The sequence below is a fragment of the Blennius ocellaris genome, assembly GCF_963422515.1.
Source record: "Blennius ocellaris genome assembly, chromosome: 12".
Taxonomy (NCBI): Eukaryota; Metazoa; Chordata; class Actinopteri; order Blenniiformes; family Blenniidae; genus Blennius; species Blennius ocellaris.
In genome coordinates this window covers 12,782,191-12,799,247 of record NC_137661.1, presented here as the reverse complement: position 1 = coordinate 12,799,247, position 17,057 = coordinate 12,782,191, and the positions used below count along the sequence as shown (strand labels likewise).

Below are 17,057 nucleotides of genomic sequence, written 5' to 3'. Positions count from 1 at the left end.
CTCTGCGTCTGCCAAGAGGGTATATTTAGGCCCACCCTGAACCCTGATCACAACTCAGTGATTCTCATTTCTGTAGTAAACAGGCAAAAAGTCTACCATATAGCATTATTGGGAAAGGAAGTTGAGAAAAAGTAAACGTGTGGCACCCCAAACAGGAGACAGAACAAGAGCTGACAGATACAGCTGTTGGTTGCTAAGCTAGTGAACCTGAAATAGGACAGAGTATGAAATTAGTTAAAATCTTTGCAAAACAAGTGCATGAGTGGAAGAAACCTCGGTTTCATTTTGAAATTAATACCTGCTGATAGAGATGTGGTATTACTAGATCAGCTATTGGCTGGGATATATAGAGAAACAGCAGGGCGGCACAGCATCAACAACAGGAGGCAACGCACGCACGCGCGCACACGCACGCACGCACGCACGCACGCACGCACACACACACACACACACACACACACACCTTGATTTCTCGATGTGCCATGAGGATGGCAAAGTTGGTCAGGTGGCTGCACGAGCAGGTGGTGTGTGTTTTATTGGAGTCCAGAAGTTTGCAGCCTTGGGTAGACCAGTGGCCCATCATGCTCCTCTCAGAGTAATTCCAGAAAGAGCAATTGGAGTTGAAGTAGTGCTCCATCTGCAGATAACAAGAGATATGGTTAAGTGTCCAAATAATTGACTTCCTGAAATTGAAGCACATGTAGAACACAGAGGCCATTTACCCCCTACTCATACAAAGTATTTTTCTGCACTGATATGGATGAGGATTTTTCACTTCACAGCTCTTATGAAGCAATTCATATGTTGTATCTCATTTGGCACATGCTTGCCAAATCAACCGAAGCATAGTTGGGTATATGAGGCCTTAATAACAGAGAAGCATAATTGTTTGACGGCATGTCTTTAGGATTGCACAGTTTCTCTGATAAAGAATGGAGACATGCATGGCCCTCTGGGAACTCTAGTGACAACTTTCAAAGACGAAAGATAATTGGTGCTCCAGTAATTTCATCCTAGATTGTAGGGCTAATCTAGGAGTTAATTTCCCCCACCATAAAAGAAAATGGGTATCATTTATATCCCAATGTTGATTAAAGAATTAGTTTTCATTAAGAATTCACTTAGGTTCTAAAGACTCCTTTAATTTGATGTTCAATGACTTAAATAAACTGCCGACTGACCTCGCCAGACATTTACAATTCAAATTGCAGATCTCTGTCTACACTGGAAGTTCCCTCCTGTTGTTTTTTAATATGACCTCTCCATTCATTTCAGCAGGAACACTCACATCGATGTGCTCCAGGGTAAAAATCACCGGGTCATTAATGAACACGCGGCTGGACTCCTTGTTGATTGAGGCAGCGATGATGTCAGAATTGACAGCCACAGACACGTTACGGCCGTAAGCCTCGTTGGCCATCTTGATGGTTGCATTTTCTGTACTGAGGAACTGGCTCAGATTTTTGTAAAGCACAAACACCAGCTTGGCGACGCCTGTGGGGGTGAGGGATTTTAGCAAACATTAAAAGCATGAAGCAGAAAGGTGCACAAAATTTCGATAAGGTAATAAGAAAAAGAAATCAAAGGTGATAAAATTGTAAAGAGGAAGTCTAAGGAGATAGGCAAACAAATTTAAACAATCCAATTTATTGTAGTCTAGTTAAATTAAAATATGTAACATGTGACCTGCATAAATAAGAGGAAGATAAATTCAACAAATTGTAGAGAGAGGTTTTAAAAGTAGCATAAGGCTTTTGACATAAACTACACCTTTTTGCAAAAAAAACAAAAACAACAACATTTAAAGAGCATTGCATGAAATCTTTTCAAATCTGTCTGATCTTGGTTAGCGTGAAAATTAATTTTTGTTCTTTTTCGCTCACCGTTCCGGCTGTTGAGTTTCACTGTATTGGCCGATAGCTGGATTGAAATCCCGCCCTTGCTCGGTTGTGGAAATTTAAAGTCTTGAACTTGGCCATCTGTGCTGAGTACGTATACATTCAGGACTGTGCCGGATCACATCCAGGACAAGGCAGTGTTCACAAAGAAATAGAAAAAGAAGAAGAAGCAAAAACAAAGAAAAAGATCAGATCTGTTAACAGACAGGTTATTATAACAGCTTTGATTTGGACTTGGACTGGAAAAATAGAGGAGAGGTTTGATATCAGTGCTTTTTGTATGAACAGCTAATGTGAACATTACTTCTTAAATCTAATCTGGATGGCAGTGAGCTACACAATAAAAACGTCAATCACAAAATGATTGTTTCATCTCAATGAATCTGTAATTTAACATGAATAAAACAGTGTGAAAGAAACAAAAAAAAAAAAAAAAAAAAGATAAACATCCTTTCTTGTTTGTTCAAGAAAACGGTGGAAGAATGAGGCTGTGGATAAACTATGCCGTTTTTGTGAATACACAGCAGGCTATTGTTCACATTAATGTATAGAGTTACAAGGTCTAGACTCGTACATTTATAAGTAAGCACACGCAATCAGAGAATCCAGTCTATTTAATTGTGTGACATCCATCACTTTGTCAGTAAACGACTCGTTAAACCTAATATGCGTTGTTTTTCTCTTCCCCCGAGGTTAAAACGCTTAATATGAAAACAAAGTCCTTTTTTATGAGGCGGCCTCGTTTTTCTATCACAGGAGTGACTCTTTCAATGAACTAAAGAGTAATCAAATTAACTGAGCTTGCATCAATCTTGAATGCTTGTCATTTGCTCACCATATACTCTGCTTTACTTACTTATATTATCTGCAGGAACGTTGACAACGGCAGGCTCCATGAGATTGTCGGCAAGGACGAAGGCCCCTTCCTCCAAAGTATCCAGTAACATGGTGGCAGCGTGGGTTTGCTCAGTGCTGTTCATGTCCTGCCAGGACTTCAGGGCCTCCGGTCGCAGGAGGTTATCTACCGTGTCCACAATAGCCTGTGTCAAACCAGACAACCACAACAAACAAACAAAATAAAAATAAATAAATAAAAAAAACCAGGAAATTCTTGAGTGGCTTGGAGGAAAAAGCTTTTGTTAGCAACCACACAAAGTCACATGCAGCCACTGAAATGAATGAAAGAAATGATATGTGTAAATTGAAATGACGCCAGTATAAACAAAAGAAGGTTAAAATGATGTCTTTTTTTCATTCCTTTAATTAAAAGCAATTATTAATGGACATTAATAACAATTAGAAATTGTTGAATAATAAATGAATAAAAAACAACCTGATATATATATATATATATATATATATATGCAAGAGAAAGAGAGAGAGAGAGAGAGAGAGAGAGAGAGAGAGAGAGAGAGAGAGAGATGAATAAGTGCATCATTGATGGTGGAGATTCAGTTTCTTTTTCAAGGACATTGCATCAAAGCCGCTGCTTAGTGTCAGTGTATCGAGTCTATCAGGTCAGTCCAATAACAGTTTATATACTACAGGCTGATGAGAGTTAAAGTACCAAAAGCTGTTCTCAATTACCACACTCTAAACACCAAGTTCAAGTTGTGGCACAAACCTTTTCCTTCTTTAACTTTTCACAGCATCGAATATGTCACTGAATTAAGATTCATTAAATCACCTCACAAATGCACTATAAAGAAGAACCTGACCGTGAAGGCAGAAGCTGTTTTTTGTCAGTCTTAGTTTACTTTAAATCTATGGGAAAAAAAACCCAAAACAAGATCAATTGGATGTGGGATCCAGACAATCCAGGCTTTTTCTTTGGGAAATAATCAAATCGATGTGTGTAATCAGGTAATCAATGCTGGCAGACAGCTGTTGGGACCGGGCAGAGGGGGACCAAGTGTGTTGTTGCGTCACACATGGCAGATGTCAGATACCACTGACTCGACAACTCCAAGCTTAGATTCTCCAATGTCATCATTAGTCAAATAAATGTTGTAGTTTACATTGGCGTACACTCTCTAGGACAATAGCTAGAGATAAATCCAAATACACATGCTGCGACATTAAAAATCATAGGGATTATTTGACAAAGAGATTAGGTTTGACTACATATAAGCAATTCCCTCCTTTACTTGCTTCATGAGCGCATTGCGACTATTAAATGGCTAATTAGCTTGAGCTTGATCTACTTAAATTGGTTCCCGGAGGAGTGATCTGGATTGAGAGGGGTGACTTTGGTGGCATGCAAAGGACACTGGTGTCCTTAGCCGAAAAGGGATGTATAGGTTCAAAATACATTGATGTGTCAAGCCAAAGAAGTGATCACATTCAAAGCAATACAAAAAAAAAAAAAAAAAAAAAGACTGACTCTGGCCCTATTACACAAAAAGAGATTTGTACTTTTAAATTATGAAGCGAATGATCTGAAACCCGTGTCCTTGAGAAACAACAGCCTCAATTTTTACTGAAAGGTCAGGTGATGGTCCTTGGGAAAGAGGGGTAGGGGTGGGGATGGATTAATAAATCACAAGTGAACAAGTGAATTCATGAGTGTGGCATATTGAATTGAGCTCTCATAAAAAAGGCAACAAAGCAGTAAATCCTTCATCAAATGAATAATGAGAGGGATGTAAGACCAGGATATTTGCTTGAGTTATGTTGTTATTTATCCAGGCGTGCAGTCTTGTGTAAACACAATAAACACACAACAGGGAGGGAAAAGCAAAACGAATGACAAAATACACCATAGCTGTCAATGCATTGAGGGGAGAAAATACACAGAGACACATACACATCCACGAAAAGAAGCCACATCAGTAATTGGAAATGACTTCCCTTTGACTTAGAAAGCACTTTATACGACTGTGGCTGTGTGTAAAGCAATTACTCAAAAAAAAAAAAAAAGAAAAGAAAAGGGCAGGAAGCAAAGGGAGGTGGGGGAGTACATGACAGTGCAGAGGGTACATGCTGCTGAACTTGGGCCGGGGCATATATAGTGGTGTACAGGAATAAAGGGGACAGCAGCAAGCAGAGTGGGCAGAAGCATTGCTTCAGTACCTTCATGTATGCCCTGCATGTCCTTTCTCGCTTTTGAAGCTTTTTTAATAGAGAAGAAAAAGAACATAAAAAATAGAGACATATAATTTGCACAAATTCATGAGCTTGAATCAAAGGGTTTGCAGGAAAAAGGCATGTAGCTGTAAAAACTATTAAATTACTGGCCCAGCGGCTCCCCATCGTCTAGTGTACTGTCTCAAGTGTTACTCACCTGCTTACCTGATGGTATAACAAATAAAAGAGCTTTGACTGATATGTGTGATACGCTGCATTTTCGTTCTACATGCTCAAACACATCACATATGTATTTGAATAAAGCAGCTCGACTCTAACTATGAAAGTCCCCGTGAAGAGGTGTCTGAATGACATTTAATTTTTTTCATATTCCATGTAAAACACTTAAAAATAATAGGGCTGATTCAAAATTTCAGTGCACCCCCCCCCCACACACACACACACACACACACACACACACACACACACACACACACACACACACACACACACACACACACACACACACACACACACACACACACACACACACACACACACACACCTAACAAGGTTTAAAGAACATGTACAAATATTGCAGGTACTTTACTGGCACCTTGTCAGCATGCAAAATATTGCAACTACTTTATTGTTTTGCTGTCTTCATGTCTATTTCAGAGATACAATTTAAAAAAGAACACACACACACACACACTCAGTAAATTATTAAAAAGTCCAAACTGACAGAACCGGGTTGATATTAATGGTGCTGATTCTAGATTTTAAGGGTGGATGAAATTACCTTGTTGAAGCTTCTTCCCGCTGAATCTTTCTCGCTCGGCCTGAGCTCCTGCAGCTGAGCATCGAGGATGTCCACCAGCTGCTCCATCAGGCGCACCGAGGAGCTGACGTCCCCTGCAAAGATGGGGCCTTTGGTATGCTTTGCTAACTCGTTGGCCAAGTTAGCTGCATTTTCACCACTGCGGATCTGCCAGGGGAGATTGTTTGCAAGAAAACATTAAACGAAAAATGGAAATTTAGACAAAAGTTTTAAAGATTGAGTTACAGTTGAATGAGGCCTTGAAGATTACCTATTTGGAAGGATTCATATTTTCTTTTTACAGAAAAGTTGTTAAAAAAGAAAATAATTGCAAACTAACTTTACAAGGTTTCTCTTATCAGTTATACCTACTTTTTAGTAATATCATTTAATCCAAACTTAAATGTAATTGGTTGCAACTATTTCTATAATCAAAAAATCTGATTTTTTCTTTTCTTTACACAACATTTTTAGAATTTACCTTCATTTACAAAATGTGGTTTTGCAATTTGCAGCATTATTCAATATGTTACACTTTTGGTTGTCTCAAAAACAAACAGGACGCATCAGATTAGAGAGCTGAGTAAGATATATTTCCATCAATCTGACCTCCGCTAATTGCCATTTTCCGACAGTAGTCAAACCACCTCAGAGTTTAAATCTTTAAAAAAAAACAACATACAGGCATACAGGGCACAGTGTTCAGTCTTACATGGTCAGTGTTTTTAAGATGCGTGCTCCACTGAAGAAAAACATTAAGGCAGCGCTCATACGAACCTTCTGGGCTACTTGGTTGACCCAGTGGGAGGTACAGTTGCTGAGATCGGGGCCCTTCGGGTGCCAGTCCCCAGTGGAAAGGACACATAAATAAGATGCCGTGCCTGACAGGAAAAACAAGAAGGGAATAGTCAAGTCGATTCAAATTTATTTTGTCATTAAGTTGTTTACAGGACACAAAAGGACATGAGCAGAAATTAAAGAAGGAATTTTTTTCTTTTTTTTTTTAAATCATTTTTATATTCAGAATTAAATATCAAACAACAAAACATTAACATAAAATAACACTCTTATTTGCATATGAGAACATGAAGCAGACAAATCTATTTTTTTAAAGTCTGTTTTTAAGTACGGGTGTGGACAACTCTCACTGAATCCGTTAGAGAGAATAAACTGTGGAGACTAACCATTTTAGTACCTGCAAAATCATTTTCCAGAAATGTTTTCAACAGCTTGTTCCTGTTTTTGATATGAAGTGGCAACACATTTTTTTTTCTCCTGTCCTAATTAGCCCCATGTCTGATGAACTCTGAACACTAACACGATTTCACACACAAATCAAATGAGGAATACACGTCTCTGCGGAAGCTGCGGGAGTAGCAGCTGAGCCTGCTCCTATGCAACAACAGCCGTTACAGATCGCTTAGTCATGTTTTGCCGGTGTATGACACAGCTAAAACCACATCATAATAAAAACGGTTAGCACTGATTTTCTGAAACACACGCTCCTTGTACAGATCAGACACAGGAAACTAACTGGCAGCCCACGGGCCTAATGCAGTTCCCATTTCTCCTAGCCTGTGAAATAAAAAAAAAAAAGACTTATTTCACTGTTGATAGAAAGCTCATTTTAACCATATTTGAACTAGATACCAACTGTGATTATTTTGCATTCCAAAATGCTAAAGTACATACTTTATTATAGGCTTCTTTAAGTTAAAAATCTAAAATACATATTGATAGTTAGTTGTTCTCATAAAATTAGTAGCCATAATGATTCTAACAAATCCTCACACAGAGGTGCCCCTCGTTCTATGTGGAAATAAATGTTTTGGCCCTCCAAATGATCAAAGTTACTCATTCCTGGTGTAGATGAAAAGATGCTTGCATACAAGAATATCAGACACGTCCAACAAACTCAGTGATGTTCTCGATAGATGCTTTGGGTCATATTGAACACAGCAAGCACTTGGCCCGGAGGTGAGTGGGAGCCCTGTTTACCTCGTGTTCCCTTTGGACAAGGTCGCTCCACCAGCATGCCCCTCTGGGTCTGAGGCCACGTTATGTCTCTTTTCTCTGTGGCCTTGCAGAAGCGTTCAGGTAAGGGGAAGGACTCCAGGGGTGGTGGGGGAGTAGTACGTGGAATAAGGGGAGGTGGCTTGGGTGCTCCTCTGCTGCCCTCCTTGTACCCAATCGTGGTGGTTGTATTGGCAACACCCCTGTGTGCCGTCGTTGTTGTAATAGTGGGTGTAGTTCGCTGTGGCTGAGGAGATGTGGTGACTTCTGACAGCGGTGGTGCTGTGTACAAACACAAAAAAGGAATATGTAAAGAGGCGTTAGAGGAGGTCGAAGGATGGTTATTTGATCTGTTCAGCTTTGATGATTTACAAACCATTACTTTTTTTTTTTTTTTTTTACTGGGAAACATATTTATCGTTCTCATAAACCCATGATGCTGTAGTATTAATAAAAGATAATGACCAAATGGCAGTTTGACTTTTGCCTGCTGCGTGAGGTCAGCTCATTAGCATGGCACCCCTAGTGTGTATGATGTTGAAGGTTTGCTCGGCATACCCTGGACAGACGCTCAACGCTTGACCTTCTGCAAAGCAGATTTCCTCATGTGCCACTAAACCTTAAGGGTGCCCCATGTAAATAACATTCACATTTTTTTTTCCTCAACATGTTCAACACTGTAATGCTTATATATCCAAGTACCCTGTTGTGTAAATGGCTGCTAAGTGCTTTGTGCAACAAGCGTATTCGCTTTCCCGTTGACTATGGCTTATCCAAGGCACTCAGTCTGAAGCGAACAAGACAATAATTACAGTAACATCCTCCTGCCTGGCAATCATTCTTGCCTGGGAGATTTTGTGACATGGATGATTAAATTTCACTGGAGCAACACTGAACCTGTATGTGTGGCTATGGTGCCAGAACATTCATTTTACAGTTGTTTCTCTCCACAACTCATACTCTGATAAAGCAGGTGTGCAGTAACTCATGCAATGCCCCAGGCAAAAACAATATGTTTCAGTCCCAGGAAAGGAGAAAATAGTGCACTCCTTACATTTAACATGAGCCACTAAGGAAAAACCATGAAGACATTTTTCATATGATACACCAGAGGAATGTTAGTAACTGTGTAATTACATTTCATAAAAGTCAAACATATGGGAGTTGCATGGATGAAATGTTGATCAACACTAATTATTTGATATATGTCTGCTCCTCACCACCAAGTATAAAAAGAAAGCATGACCCCCTCTGCAAAATATTTGTTGGTTGAATTTGAAAGGATAAGCCGTATAAATCAAAGCAGCTCTGATTGGAATGCGATGTGCATACTGAATCTAATCGCATTTGAGTACTTTGATTTCCTCCATTAGGCTGCCTGTAGAGCATGCAGAGAATGTGAAGAGGTGCTGTTACACTGAGCGAGTTGAGCACAGTCGTCCTCGGTAGTAAAACGAGGAGTGAAAACATAGATGAGAGAGTGACAGAGGCTGAAAGTGAGGAGGGAGTCAGATATAGAACAAGGGAAGTGAGCGAGGAGGATAAAAGAGGGGGGATATACATATATGCATAGAGACTGCTGGCAGGAAAAATCTGCAACAATAGGGGCGAGTTGGAAAACAAGGAGGACGAGTTTTTTCTTCCAGTGGTTTGGAAGAGAGGGAGCCAGACCAAGGCACAAACACCTCCGTATCATTGCCTCCATTGGATAATGGTTCTGGCTGATAGCTACACCACCACAATCCCAAAACACAAAACTCACACACACCACTGCGACTATCACTGCAGGCCCCACGGTGTGGATGAGAGATTTCAACACAGTGGAGCTGAAGGGAAATCGCCTTTGAGGTTGGCTGCTACCTGTGGCGAATTAGGCTCTATTGACCAGAGGAGATGACTCTGTGTGCTCCCCCCTGCTCAGCGCTATAGAACTGCACATGCACACACACACACGCACGCACGCACGCACGCACGCACGCACGCACGCACGCACGCACGCACGCACGCACGCACGCACGCACGCACGCACGCACGCACGCACGCACGCACGCACACACACACACACACACACACACACACACACACACACACACACACACACACACACACACACACACACACACACACACACACACAGGTGACATGAAGGTGTACACAGCTGACTGGCTGTTTTGACACTGAGCTGAAGGCAGATTTGGCTGGCTGGATACACCTCAGCCTCCTCCTCCTCCTCCTCCTCTCATCCCTCCTCCCCTACCTGTATCCTTTTACTCAACACAGTCAAATTCTGGGCTGCACAGCCTGTCACAGCAGTTGAGAGACAACCTGTGCTTAGTGTCCCTTCAGCACTAGCATTTAGCTGGCTGAGAGAAATACCCGTCTCTATTCTGCACCAATCCCGACTGTTCTGTTGTCTCACAGTCGCAAGAAAAATGCACAAAATACAGGGTTTTGAGTATTTTGAGCTAATTTACACACTACAAAGTTATGACCAACTTTAAATAAAAAATAACGTGTGTGGGTGTTGTTTCTAAATTACTATTATCATTTCTTGTAAAACATCTGGGTCAGCATTGCTTGGAAAATGTCCAGAGGATTCCCAAGAAAGTGTGAGGCCCATAATAGGTTTCTCATTTTCAAAGTATGAAAGACGATGACACAATAAGATCCTAGCCTCCATGGGGGGGGGGGGGGGGTAGGAATCCAGACAGAAATAAAATGAAAATGAATCGCTGTTGGGCGGCATGATTTAAGATACAGGGCCCATGACTACAGCTAATAAATCAAAACGACATCTGCTATAATCCAAGCACATTCCTTTAGCATGTCAACTAACAACTGTATCTTGTCTACAACTCATTCAACAGGGCTACGTGTCACGACTTGCCGGGATATTCAGCGTAGTGGTGTAGTTACATGTGCAATTAAATCTCTTTTAATTCTTTATTTTTGTTTTGCAAACTACTCGTCAGCTCCAAAACTAGAGGGCTAATTAATGTTAGGCCCGTTAATATGAGGCTCGAACTAATAGGTTTGGCTAACCTGCAGCTCTCCATTCCAGAGAGGTTGCCTCACAGCAAACTGGAAAGCTTTGGGAACTGAATTCGAGGTGGGTCTGGGAATGTCTGCAATGCATAAGACTACAAAAAGCTTGTGCTGGCATTACTAAGAATTGCTCTTCACAGTGTGCACCGCCACCGAATACAGCTGTACTTAAAAGAGCTTCATTAATTACAATTACTCATGAAGAGGACATATTATATGAAAGGGCTAAAATAATCCTGTTGGGAGGCTTCATGTTGCGTTTATGATGCAAATTAATCCTCTTTTGTGTGTGAAAATGATGCTAATGTGAATGTAGTCTATACTTCCCAGAGAGAGTCACGCATAAACAATGCAGCGTCTCTGACCACTGCTGTTACTGTGTACTTAGCGTGTCAACCTGAAATCCTGCCCGCAACACATAATAATCTTATTACCTTCATGCTGTAGCTTAGTTCAAATTTAATCCAATGAAAGCCAGTAGGAATTAACACACAAACAATAATAGGGACACTCCTCTCAGGTAACAACTTCTCCACAGAGATGTCGACTGATCTGTTGATAGCGCTGCAGTAGCTTTCTCCATACGTTTTCTCAACCACAACATGTACAAGAAATTTCAGCATTAAAAGTATTTGGACAAATGTGTGACACAGTTGACTATTTTCCCTGTTGAATACGCTTTTGATTGTGACAAAGCAAGCAAATCCCACATTTGGGCAATATAGCCTTGATTATTATGTCTCTGCTGCACTCAGCCCAAGGGGAAGCCTCAATTAGCTGTCATATAGAGTGTGAGCGCATCGAGTGATATTCTCCAAAGCACAGCCAATAGTCAGGACAGACTTATTCATAACCTCACATTGTTACACTTGACTGTATCACAGTGCTGCAGTTATTACTACTGGGGCTATAGGTGCAGGATTGATGACAATGAGACAGGAATCCAGGAGATGAGCGTGAGTTTTGTCAGAGTATAGGCATAGGAACACACGCACGCACGCACGCACATGCACACGCACACGCACACACACACACACAGAGCCAAGATAAGGTGCTACCGGGACTTACCATTCACGCCAGGGTGACAAATGAAAACCGACAGCGTGTGTATTTTTTATATTATGTTTAATGGCTTCACTTTCAGTCGGCACCGCATGGCTGTTCATCAGGGTAATGTTTCATACACATTATCGGGCGCTGTTTATCTTGTGAGTGAGGGGAAAAATAGAAGTGGGAACACAGATTGAGCATTTGATTCAGCTAATTTGCCACATAAAAATGTTAAAAGATTTATTAAATCTCACTTATCCTCACTATAACTGCTCTGTCATGGAATAATCTGACAATGATGTGAGGCGAGGCTGCTCAGAAGATTAGGAGATACTCGTTTCCCCACATTTATTAGGTTAGAATTACTAACTGCTTAGGTAAAAGACTTGTCTTTTCTGCACTAAAATGTGGCCTCTTGGTGCTAATTACACATTTATGTAAAAATAAAAGCAAAATGTTAGCATGGGAGAGGAAAATTAGCGAGTCAGAGGTCTGCTTCAGTCTTTGAAAGGTGATTTTGGAAGAATGAAAGAGTGGAGTGGACAGAAACTATTTGAATAACTCATTGACTTATAAAAAGTCACAGGAGCAAAATGTGTAAATATTTCACTTTGCTAATGCTGGTGAAATACCTCGAGTTGAAACACCATTTACATTAGTCCTCTGTTTGCAGCCGTGTATCTATGTTCGTATGGAAATGGAGCTGCTCTTGAGTATGACATAGTGTGGTGATTTATAATGCATTTCTGATGCATTTTGATATCTATCAATAATAACAATGATATACAAAGGAAATTGGATTACATGTCTTTCACTCCACGCTGCATTTGTAGCTGCGTGGGGGAACGTGGCACATGATTGCTTGTGTATCAGCAGTAAATATGAAGAAAGTGGAGTGAAAATTCATATAATTTCCCATGAGGCATGTCCTTGTGAGGTGTGTACAGTACACATCCATGTCATAGGGAACAGAACCTAATAGCTGGATTATGTTATTTACTGCTGTGTCCAATATTTCTTCTTCACAAAGTCCACGTGCAGCGATTCAGAGGGACAACATTCAGGCTGTCCCCTCCCACTCACAACTAAACAAACAGACATACGTATAAACACATGTACACATTCATATACACCCTTGCATACAAAATGACACCAAAGTATAGAGAACAGACATAGCAGCTGCCAGACTATTGCCTTTTTTTCCCTCTCTCTTTGCTGCTTTCTGTACTGTACGTGTCTCAAATTTCAAACATTAACTATAAGCATGCCAAGCAGACTGATGTGTTACGCTGTGCACACAGAAGGGTGCTTATTTTAGGTTGCTACACACTCAAACACAGTTATAATTATGCACGTATGCATACGCACAAAATTAACACAGTGGTGTGTCACACAAACTTGCACAAACCCCCATATACACAGATTAGAAAACGCAAAATCCCAAAGACATAATAATCAGGCCTGTGTGAAATAAATCTCCTCAAAGGCGTGTGTCAGGGAGTGATGGGGGACCATTGTGATGTCTGAGTAATAATTCTTTTAATACGCCTTGTTTCACAGTCAGACAGTAATCAAACAAGAGACTGTGGATCCCCTTGGCTATAGAATTCAGTGTAACCATAATCACAGTCCCCCTCTCCTCTCCTCTCGTCTCTCCACCCGTTCTCTCTTATGTAAAACAACTCTTTGTGACATTTTAAATCATAACCCCGGGTTTGCTGTTGCTTACACACTTGAACACTGTCAGTTGAGATCTTATGGCCACTCTGTAAAGCTGTTTAACATTAACTGAGTCAAGTATTCCAAGAAATATGATTACTAGCAGCTTGAGTCCATCAGAAACGTTAAGATGAGGTGTGTTTTTAGAGGACGGCCTACCTTATACAGCAGCAACTGGCACTAATGTCTTCACTGCTGGAAGGACGGCACGCATCATGATCAGATTTCAGAGGAAACAGGTGACCCACTAACCTCATATGTTAAATAGCTTTTATGGTCACCAGACGCTGAATGAACAAGGCTGTAAATCCAGATCAGGGAATTCCCCCCACCCACCCCCACTCTATTTGCCCAGTGAAATTCACTCATATGTTGTGACCAAGAGTGAGACCAGTGAGTCATGATGCTTTCAGAGAAACGTAATGCTAGTTAAAAAGCTACAAGCTGGTTTACACGACTGTTTTCTCGTTCCTCGATAACAAAGGCTAAGAGTAAAAGATAAAGAACTGAAAAATCACTAAACCCTTTACATACTAGAATTTTTAGAATTGCAGAACAAGATTAATGACTACTACTCCACTGCCCACAAGCAGTCCTACCAAAAGATCAGCCCACTGTTGAGGGCTTTTTTATAAAATTTCTGAAAATCTTACGACAGATGGCACATAGAGGTGTTTCATTTTGTGTCTGGGCTGGCCAGGCTTGTGTAGTTAGATCCTGACAGGAGCTGAGACCAAGCAATTCTGCTATAGACAGCTGAAAAGACTCCATTATTCAAGCTGTCTGAATAATTTTAAAACAAATGCAATTAAAAGGAAGAAAAAATATATATATACATTTCATGCAAGTCATTTTTCTTTTTAAACTCATAAACCTCAAAAAGTGTGATTCTGTACAGTGCACATGATTGCAATATGTATGCTGGTGCATTTGTAGAGTTTTCAAGGATGCCATTTAGGATTTAGTTAATGCTGTCATTTCGAGTGCGCTGCTCTCACTAGGTATTATTTGAACTATCTTCCAAGGCTTTAACCACACCTCAAGAAAGAAAAGCAAACAGAAGCATAAATGTGGAGACATGCTTGCACAGAAATGCAAATATCTTTTCAAGAACAGTCACAGAGGAGAACGAAGAAAAAAGATGTTTGCAGGTAAAATAAGAAAAGGGGGGCAAAAGAGAAAGCTGATACCATAAAAAGAGAGACAATAAAATCTCAACAGAGAGAAAGAATGGACGCGAGAATATGATGGGACGACAGGAAAACGAAAACAAAAAGTGTGATTTTCCACCTCAATACACCTCTCCTTTTACACGGCTGTGTCCACTTGGACAGTTGACGGGGAGAGGCAACGGGATGATTGTTGTTCAAGCAAACAAGCATATTATCCATTTTAAATGTGTCCTGATCCTTGTTCGTGTACCTCAGGTGAGCATGCAGAAAGAAAGAAGTCACTGCTACTTTCCCCGAGGCCCTCGAGACAGCTGTGAAAGCTTAATGTTGACTTTCAAAGTATCCATCTCTCCTGTTCTTTCTCACTTTTCTTGCTTTCTCTCTAAACGTTGCACTGCGAAAGTTGACCTCCATGTGAGCACCGCAGAAGGCGGGAATGAATCATAGTAGCACTTATTGGAGAGTTGTATATTCATCAGACTATAAGAGGTAAGCTCTCTTGGGTGACTGCTAATGCACAGGAGTCACCAGCATCTGTAACAGCTGAACATTTTTGCATTGTGAAGCAATTTTGCAAAACCCCAACTACAAGGCATTGTTTTGGCCCCATGCAGAGTTTTGCAAGCTAATTGGCAAGTTGCGGCAGTGAACCGTGTCGTATAATTTTATACAAATTGGGTCATTTTCTTGCTTACGATTCCCACTTGCAAATGTATAAATTGAAGGGGCAGCAAAGATTGAAACTGTATGCAAATGTATTGACATTCGAACAATTAAAGAGGAAGTTCTTATTTAAGTGGGTGGTAACAGCAGCACTGGGGGCCTTTATAAAGCAGTGATTTAGCAACTAAAGGGCTAAATAAGAGGTTTCCGATGCTCACCTGTGTCCTATTGAAGTAGCGTCAGTTCATGCCTACTCGTGGTAAAAATAGCTTTTGATCAGAGCTTGGCATAAATTAAGTGGAAAAAGTGTATATCGTGGGTTTTCTACTGAGATACCTCATTTAAATCAATTTAATCATCTCATTTACAGGATGTGACAAAGGAATATGTTTTTTATATAAGCTTTCATATGCAAGAAGCAAAAACATGCATGGAGCCATGGTTAAATGAAGGGATTATGATGCCGTTGGTCAAAGCCAAGCGAGAGACTTACTGACCCATTTAATGTCCACTTTCAGTGGAGCCGCTTGTTGGATGTGACCCCATCCAGTCCCCCATAATCCTACAAGAGATGATCTTGTCGCTACACGAGCAGTGTTATTGGACTTGACAAGAACCCAACTGTCTGTCGTACACAATCTCAGCATCACTTTGATGCTTTGCATTCCATGACGGAGCAAATCAAGTGTTGGGGTTGTTTGTGCACTCAAGAGATACAAGGTTTAGGACGTGTACAGTATAGAGGCAAATGTGGATACAATTCCAGTGTCACTCATATGCTCATATTTGCATCAGTCACTCTTTTATGATGTTTTTTAGAATGAAACGTGGATATCCTCTCTCCCCCTCTCACACGCACGCACGCACGCACGCACACTTTTCAATTGACCCATTTTAACTCATTTTACTATTCATTCATTCTTGTTTCTTCAAACGATACCTTGTTCATCAAATTTGATTCAGCATGGGTTTTTACCTTTATGAATGCTGTGTTATTTAGACATGCGCGTGGTGAGAACTCGATTATGTTCTTTTGTACAAACAGTGGTTTCTTTAGGCTTGCATGAGCAAGGCCTTCACATTTGCTGTTATGAGATTATTTGAGCTTGAGAGAAGCTGAACTGTTCCTTTCATTTGATTTTTTTTTTTCACTGCTCAAAGCACGTACCTTCAACTTTTAACACTACAAAAGCTTTCTAATGGCTCGTTTCACTGCCTGCTTCGCTAGGCAGTGAAACGAGCATTGAAATATCAAAGAGAGGGCGTCCTATGACAGCTCGAAAAAAATGCCATCATTTATGTGTCAACATCAGCCGTGTGGGAGGACAAGTTTATTGACATCTTGATGATCATCCTGGACCATTCCCCCTCACACTCATCGACTTCAACTCAACATACATTACTCAGCAGCAGGGCCAGACTCATGTCTCATTTGTCAAGAAGAGAGGGAGCCGAGTCCACGGTGACATTAAAATAAAGATATGTGAATGCATAGCCGCCGGAGAGAAAATACAGTATGCAAGGTAATGTATGTTTCTAAAAATCGTAAACACCTAGGGAAGTGGTCTACTCTTAAGGCTTGGGATGTGTTTCTTATAGACAGAGCTACAA

The 17,057-nt window shown here is 40.7% G+C and overlaps 1 protein-coding gene across 4 annotated transcripts in view; it reads right to left on the bottom strand.

Annotated features, from left to right (window-relative positions):
* Positions 1-17,057, bottom strand: part of adgrl2a (adhesion G protein-coupled receptor L2a) — a 79,396-nt gene that overhangs the window by 18,655 nt on the left and 43,684 nt on the right. For 3 of the 4 annotated variants that reach the window (XM_080506159.1, XM_080506161.1, XM_080506162.1), the window contains exons 5-12: positions 7,783-8,079; positions 6,562-6,665; positions 5,767-5,952; positions 4,971-5,009; positions 2,755-2,938; positions 1,884-2,006; positions 1,289-1,494; positions 464-637 (exon numbers count right to left, since the gene is read on the bottom strand). In XM_080506159.1, coding sequence (XP_080362285.1) covers positions 464-637; positions 1,289-1,494; positions 1,884-2,006; positions 2,755-2,938; positions 4,971-5,009; positions 5,767-5,952; positions 6,562-6,665; positions 7,783-8,079 — 1,313 coding nt within the window. The remainder of the gene's footprint in view (positions 1-463; positions 638-1,288; positions 1,495-1,883; positions 2,007-2,754; positions 2,939-4,970; positions 5,010-5,766; positions 5,953-6,561; positions 6,666-7,782; positions 8,080-17,057) is intronic. The other variant, XM_080506160.1, reaches the window with a different exon arrangement.